Genomic DNA, 7,841 nt, shown 5'->3' with positions numbered 1-7,841 from the left:
CTCCACAGATGCTCGATCAGATTGGGATCTGTGGAGTTTGGAGTTTGGGCTCTTTGTCGTGTTCCTTCAGCCGTTGCTATTCAGTTCCTGCAGTGTGGCCCAGGCGCATTGTCCAGCTGCCAGAGGTTTCTGCCGTCGGAGAATGGCGTTGCCATGGAGGGGGGCCGTGCCTGATAGGCAACAATGTTTTTTGGGGGGGTTGGTATGTGTCAAAGTAACACATGGATGTCAGAATCCAAAGTTTCTCTGCGGAACAAGGTACTGTAAGAGAATGACTGTCAGTCACATCAGCTAAGGGGTTAAAGCCATTGATGTCACTAAATCCGCACAGCTCTATTTCTTTTTTTTATTGGGATTTTTTTTCAATGCTGATGTATGCTTTATCGTGACGCTAACAGCACAGATGTAATTGTTACATCAGATTACTGATAACTGACTGCCTACACTGCTTTTACAATATGAATCATCCAACGTAGGAGAAGCACATCTTAAATTAATAGGATTTAGTTTCATGTTATTGACTAATCTGTCCTTTTCCTTCTGGAAATTGTTTTGATACGGGGTTCCTTATTGTACTTGGTAAAAGCATCTGCTCACTGACTAAATGTAAATTAGATTTATTGGAACTGTGAAGCCATCATTAATGTTATTAATTACGATTGTACTTTTTCTGTTGGGACAATTAAACATCTCTCCACAGATAATGTGTGACTGTGTTTTAGGTTGGGCCAAAGCTTAGAAATATATCAATTTAACCATATTAAGCAATACTTTATTGAATAGTGTTCATGATACGTATATTTTGAAGTCACTGTCTACTTTTGCCACATTAAAAAAACAACCACTATCTCTGTTCTTTAGTCATGTTGTGTGTTAATTGCTTGAGGTTATACTGAGGTTGAGTCATATATTTTACATCGGAACAGTCATCTCCTCCTCTGGACAAACGTAACTGCATACAGTCATGTTGACATAACGCACTCTCACTGTCTGCAGCTGGCACGCACGTTCGCGAGCCGATGGGGAATGACGTCAGTCGCTCGTGGTCTGGTTTATTGAGGCAATTTACAAGCACTAAACGGCCAAAAACAGACGTTAACATTTGTGTTTTGTTTCCATTTTGACAGACGAGTACTGTATAGTTACGTGTTTAATGTAAATAAATTTATACAAAAGAAAGGAGAAAAGCTGAACAACCATGGCAACAAGATTTGTTGTCATTAGCAACCAAAGAAGCGCTCGTGCCTGTCCGTTTTTGGTTAGCCGTGCTAGCTAGTAGGTCGATTAAAAAAACACCAGATTACCTAAAATCTACTTTAAACCGTCGGTTATATGTGACATAATGGACTCTAATTTCCTGTACTATTCTTTGGAACTCGTTGCTGGTAGTGGGAGTGTTTTAACAATTGAGCAAAGAGCGGCCCTGCAGACTTCCTTGGTAATTCTGAAGAAAAACTACAAGTTAAAACGAGTCTTGTTTTGGGGGAAAATACTGGGATTAAAGAAGGACTACTTCATTGCTCAGGGGAGAGGAGAAGATGAAATGAAAGACAGGAATAATCTGTACAGGTAAATCAGCCACAGGTAGGATTGAATGCTATTTTTACCTGCTGTAGGTTCGTCCTCATAACAGTTTTCTGTGTGGTGTGTCGTTTCCAGCTTCAACTGCATGGACTGGTTCCTGCTTCCCCCTGCCACAGACTCTATGATTGAGAAAGTGTCCAAAGCTACAAAAGGTCGCTTCGTGGGAGACCCCTCATATGTATATGAACAAATGGTCCACAGTGGGGATGAGGCTGTAGAGGAGGCAAGTGTGACGGTGGCTGTGGTTGTAAGTAGGCTGTGAGGTGAAGTGCTTCACAGTGACAGAGATGTTATTACAGTGTTCAGTGGTGCTGCATCAGAAAAAGCATTATATAATGCTGTAGGTGGTCTATAAATAGATGAATATCCATCCACCTACTGTGATCCAAGAGAAATATAATAGGCACAGTATTATGGAGAACTTCTAAAGCCATGACAAGGATGGGGTGTGATACCAAGGTTACACTGACTCTCTAAAGTTATCCTTTTGTGCAGTAATTGTTGTATTCATGAAGAAACTAGAAGAAAAAAAATGTTCTTTTTGAAAATCAGTGTTATCTGTACAGTCTTAAAATAACATCTTAAGAGTCTGACTGTTCTTGGTTACAGACCAAAGTGAGCGAGGAGAAGAGGCTGGCTGTGACCATTCACCACATTGACGAAGAGGTGACTGTGGTACCCCGAGGCGCCTTCATCAAGAATCCACATGGCCTTGTGCAGATCAACCGCAGCTTTGGTGGTAAATGAACTGCATATCCTTTGGAGTCTGTGTCTGTGTCTCTTTGTGGAGTGTAAAGATTTTCCTATGCATGTGAGTGCTGTAACAAAGCACCTCTGAGTCACAGACTGTCACTGACGTGGATGGATATGAGACACATTTTCAAGATATATTTCCTTTTCATCTTTGTTTATCGTATGCATGCATCATCACCAAGTGATTCAGTCTATTCAAAAGTGATTAGGATTTTTTTTTTTCTCAGGTCTCTCTGACTCAGAAGCGAGGAAGCTTGACAATTTCATGCACCTCAGTGAACCAAAGAATGCAAAGAGAAAGTCCATCCACGAGATGGGCGAATACAGCCCAGCTATTGACTTCCTGGATGTACTGAGTGACGACATTCCGAAAGGTGAAGAAGCTACAGAGCTCACACCACCTGTTGTTGCAATGTACACAGCTAAAACAAAATACTTTGCACTCTGACAACAGTACACGCAACCAGCACTCAGAACAGAACTAGGTTCTTTCCATTTAATGTGTTCCGCCATGCTACACCACAACAAAAGGATGTGTGATTATGTATGATATACTGGTGATTCAGCTGACCGAGGGGCGATGCAGGTTTCATCCTAGTGGAAACGAATTGCATAAGAAGGCTGAACTGATAAGCTCCAAACTGTTGGATGTGAAAGTATCAGGGAGATTGGAAAGGTTTCCTGGGAATATGCTGGAAGAATTTTCTTTAGACATAGCTCATTGAGTGTTTATCCAGAGGTCTGACAACCAGACGATTACTGTTAGATTTGAAATATCTCAACTCTTAGTCCTGGATTCTCCTGAGTGAGTAGGGGAGTGAGTAGGATTTATGACCCAGGAGAGACTTCCTTTCTTTAGCTATGTAATTTTCCACATGGGATACCATATTTGGCTGCACGGTAGTGTGGTGGTTATACTGATGCCTCACAGCAAGACAGTTTGAATCTCAACCGAGGCCTGTGTGGAGTTTGCGTGCTCGCCCCATGCATGTAGGCTTCATTCTGGGTGCTCCAGCTGCCTTCCACAGTCCAAAGGCATATCTGCTAGGTTAAATGGTGATTCTACATTGATTGTGTGTTATACCGTGTGATATACTGGCAACCTGTGCAGGTTGAATCCTGCCTCTCGTTGGCAGATGGGATAGACTGCACCTGTATATCCTTAAATAGTTTATATTTTTTTCACCTCAATCATTGTTCAAATTCTGGTGGCAAGCTTGGGCACTTACAGTGTTACATGTAATGGAAAAATCAACCCCAGAAGGCAAACATTAAGCCACGAATAACGTGAAACCAGTCATTGGAATTTAGTTATGCATAGTCATGTCTACAAATCTCTGAGGTTAGTAGCTGGCTGTAGTCCAGGCCAAAATGAACACATACAGTGAGGTCCCGGGTGTAAAAGTATTTGCGCATTAGAGGTAGAAAAAAAATATTTAGCCTCCGCAAGCAAACATGCAGCAGATGTCTGAATCGAGACATGTGTACATGTTTGTGGGTGTTCTTTTCGAGCTGGGTGTGGATGTCAGCAGTGTCGTCACTGCAGCAGACAGGACGCAGCTGTTTCAGTGCCACGCTCGCTGTGGCAGATCGCGTTAAAAAAGCTACATCTAACATTGTGCAACAGACCCCAAGAGAAGAGTCAAAAGCACCCCCAGCAAAAGACAGGTGCTTTCCTGCAAGACCCAAAGCTTGGCTCCCCCTCCGTTCCAAAACAACCCTGCTAACCATTTCCAGCTCCTGATTTACATCTCTGTTTGTCCTCTTGTTGCATCTTACATAACTGTCATATGGCAGTTTTACTTTTAGTTGCATCATACTCTGAGATGTGTCCAAAAACAACAGTGTTGGAACAGCTGTCTTATCTATTGGATTCGCCTCCCTTTTGTGTAATCAAATGTTTTCCTAGTAGTCAGTCCAGTTCTTGTTGAATTCCCATGGTCCTGGTTTTCACGGTCACACCCAAACATATTGAGAAACTGGTTAGACGGCACACATCAAAAGCCCAAAAGGATGATTTATTAGTCTATCCTTTGGCAGTTTCTAGCATGTGAACAGAGTAACATTTGCAAAGATTACTGCAGCCTTTATTCCAATGCAGAGAACAGGATGTGGCAGCTTCCTGCATTTAACATCAATTGTTTATGAGTCTTCTGTGTTTGTGTTTAGGTTCGTGGAGCCTTCAGTTCGAATGTGCAAGCAAAGTGTGCGTGCTGCGCAGCCTCCTGTGGCTTGGACTGACTTTCTACCATATGCCAATGACACCCCAGCACGGATACATCTACATTGGTGATGGGATGAAAAATTTAAACCTTCCTTTCATGCTGTGAAAGATAAATCATAAACCTCCACAAAGATGTCTACTCCTCACAACTTTGTTTTTTCTCTTTAGTGTTAGAACTGACTATAAAGTCCCAGTCAACCACAGTTTGTCCTCGAGCTTTTTGTTCTTTTCACGAAAGCTTTCCTTACACAGTAAACACATGTTGAGAGGCAGAGTAAACACACACGTTTTATTTGAACATCTGCGTTGCCTTGAGTTTATACGGTCAACATACCACCTACTTTGAAAAATTAACACTGTCCCAGTTGTTGCTCACATCGAGTTGCCTGCGTTGTCACTTGAAGGGCAATTTTGAGGAAGCAATCATAATTGATGTTTTTTTTTAAAGTCTGACGCAGCTCAATAAAAAAAAAACTCGAATAAATACAGATGGATGACGCTTGAAGTTCCCTTCCCACGCCTGGATGATACAAGTCCAAGTAAACTGCAGATGTAGTTGGGACATGGAGCTCTCCACAGAATCCCCACGTGACGGGCCCTCCTTTCTCGTACAGCTGTTTTTCTGATTTGTCAGGCTTTCTGTCCAATCAGTGTTTTATGTACAGGGGCTTGACGCCGTAACGCACATTGTTCCTGAGCGCGGGGTGACCGACGTCCATGCGCTTCTTGCACCACTTCAGTCCACTTTTATAAATGGGTTTCACCGTGTCAATGGACCAGCGAGTCAGGTACCTGTACAACAAAGACGGGCGTAAAAGAAAATTTGTATTAGTTTCAAATGCATGAATATGCAGACAGAGATTTGAAAAACACAGAAAGACGAGTCACCTGTTGAGCTGTAGCTTGGGTCTCTTTGGTACGTGACCCTCTGGAAGCTTGGGTTTGTGGTTAGGGAGGAGACCTTGAATGCAGATGATATTAAAAGATAAGTAATCAAATGGAAAAAGGCACATTTTTTAAGTTTTACACAATCTAGCTACTCATTTGCACACAACAGTGGTCTTAGTACCTGTGCTGGTGATGCACCCAGGGCAACTACTCGCTGAAGGGATGCCAGTCGGTCAAAGAGGTCTTGTGTTTTTATCTAGCGCGTACAGTCTCAATGAAGCCTCGCCTTACTTATCCGTTACTGAGTTTGTTTTTTTCAGGTTGAATTAAAGCACCATTGTTTATAGGGACACCAATGCTTCCAAAAGGTTTTAACATGGCAATTGTCAGTGCCCTCAGTCACACATTTGACCAATTAATGTACATATCAAGAACTAAAAAGTGTTACGAACGACAACTCTCCTCTGTTCCTGCAACAATGAAAGAGCACCAAACATCCCCAAGTCTTTGTCTACATATAACAGTTTTTTGTTCTCTTTATACCATTGGAAATTCCCTGAAATGTTTTAATAATTTGAAAGTTCATCGGTTACAGATAGAGAGTTGAAACGCATATAGAGAGGGTTAACAATAGGCTTCAGTATATGAAGCTCACCTGCATCTGGTGTGGCCTGTACAAACGGTTACTGGCCGCCAGAGGAAATTAAAAAAAAAAAAAATCTCAGCCATGGTTTGCTACAGTAAGACATCTGTTAACACTGCATCAACTATAAATCACAGCTCTACACTGACCTGCTCTGTGGGCCATCTGCACACAGATGGCGATTTTGCGATGCTCCTCTGGACAAAGACCAGTGATCCTCCTGGGCAACATACCTCCATCTGACCTGATGAACTGACTGAGCAACAAGACATCCTGCATGGGAAAGACAAAAAGAAATTCAACCGAAGTAAACTGCAGATAGGGTCAATTGAAAATATCTCTGATAAACTGGTCATTGGATGGTTGAGTATGTAGCATGTACTGTGTAGTTGTATTTGTTTTGCAGGTTCCATCTGTAGATAGGACACTTGGCTGTGGGATTTGGAGGTTGCGGTCCAGCTGGAACATCTAGGATTTGCCCCTCAACCTACCAAAGGGTAAACTTTATTACAGCTGGTCTAGTAAGACACTGGTCAGGTTGATGAAATATCTCCCTCCACTGTACCAAACCACCTTACTGCTGGTTAATGCTGATTTATCTATCCACCAAAACTAACAAGCACAAAACAGAACCAGTGCATTTCAGGTTACAGCACAGTTCTACTTACATGTATTGTTTTGCCCTCTTGATTCTCCACCACTGTGAATATAAGATTATATATTAGTATTAGGCTTGATCACCAAATATCTTTAAAGTCAGGAGTATAAGAAATAGGGAAAAAAACAACAATTAAATCAACTCTACTTGCTTCAGGATTATTCATCCCACAAAGAAGCCTGCCTTGTGGCAATGAGACATGATTTATTTTTCATTCAGTGTTTTTTTTATATACATATATATATTAGAATAGTTTTCTTTGGTATTAATCGCAAAATTTGGCACATATTTATTACTAATTATAAGACCATTAGTCAGTAATAAACATGTATATATTATATTTATATTGCTGCAACTTATTCAACACTTTGTTCAAGTGGAGTCGTTTTAAAATGTGTTGTATTAGTAGTTGTGAGCGAAAAGCGAAAACATAAAGCAAACGACGAACACCCATTACATGCTACGCTAACATATTAGCTTTATGCTAACTGCCTGACTGAAACAGTGAGGTTTGCTGAGAAGTCTCACCTTGACGAAGCCCTCGGTTCTGGATAGTAAAAGCGGACAGCTGGGGAACATTAACCCTTTGAAGCAGACTCACATTGATGCCCGCTGTACTTAGCTTTAATCCCGCAAATGAGGTCCAAACAGACCTCAACACACTGCGGGCTGCCATATTTAATTCTTGACCTTCCCCTATTTTCCTTCCTACTTTGTAGTCTCGCGATATTATAAACAGACGAGCTCAATTCTCCCGTTTTCACACTAACAGAAACATCATGTCAAATTTCACATTATTTAGCCTTTAAGAATGAATTATTATTAGAGCAAAGAGCAGTTTGTTTTAATTCAACAACCAGCATGAACCTCCTGCATATAGTAAAATACGTGGTGCTATCCTTAACTATCAGAGACATTTTTGTTTATGTCATCTGAAGAACTGCAAGCCCCCGGGACAGATTATATAACCAAATTACGTATTTAGCAGCTTTGAGAAATTCTGTTTTGCCACATTCTTTTTTGTTTTGCAACCACAGACAATCCTCATGTACATGAGCACAATCAAATGAGCCCAATCAAAACCTTGCATA

At 41.3% G+C, this 7,841-nt stretch overlaps 2 protein-coding genes across 2 annotated transcripts; one reads left to right on the top strand and one right to left on the bottom strand.

Moving 5' to 3' along the window:
* Positions 1-1,086: 1,086 nt before the first annotated feature.
* On the top strand, positions 1,087-4,737 carry rsph9 (radial spoke head component 9). The gene is made up of 5 exons (XM_075459497.1): positions 1,087-1,569; positions 1,660-1,825; positions 2,194-2,323; positions 2,565-2,711; positions 4,507-4,737. The coding sequence occupies exons 1-5, from the start codon at positions 1,343-1,345 to the stop codon at positions 4,665-4,667; spliced, it is 831 nt and encodes a 276-aa protein (XP_075315612.1). The 5' UTR covers positions 1,087-1,342; the 3' UTR covers positions 4,668-4,737.
* A 99-nt stretch (positions 4,738-4,836) lies between these two features.
* Positions 4,837-7,450, bottom strand: mrps18a (mitochondrial ribosomal protein S18A). The gene is made up of 6 exons (XM_075459496.1): positions 7,279-7,450; positions 6,761-6,792; positions 6,475-6,579; positions 6,242-6,365; positions 5,450-5,522; positions 4,837-5,353 (listed from the first exon to the last, which is right to left on the bottom strand). The coding sequence occupies exons 1-6, from the start codon at positions 7,424-7,426 to the stop codon at positions 5,209-5,211; spliced, it is 627 nt and encodes a 208-aa protein (XP_075315611.1). The 5' UTR covers positions 7,427-7,450; the 3' UTR covers positions 4,837-5,208.
* Between the last annotated feature and the right edge of the window lie 391 nt (positions 7,451-7,841).

The sequence above is a fragment of the Odontesthes bonariensis genome, chromosome 24, assembly GCF_027942865.1.
Source record: "Odontesthes bonariensis isolate fOdoBon6 chromosome 24, fOdoBon6.hap1, whole genome shotgun sequence".
Lineage (NCBI taxonomy): Eukaryota > Metazoa > Chordata > Actinopteri > Atheriniformes > Atherinopsidae > Odontesthes > Odontesthes bonariensis.
This window is presented reverse-complemented; position numbering and strand designations above follow the sequence as displayed.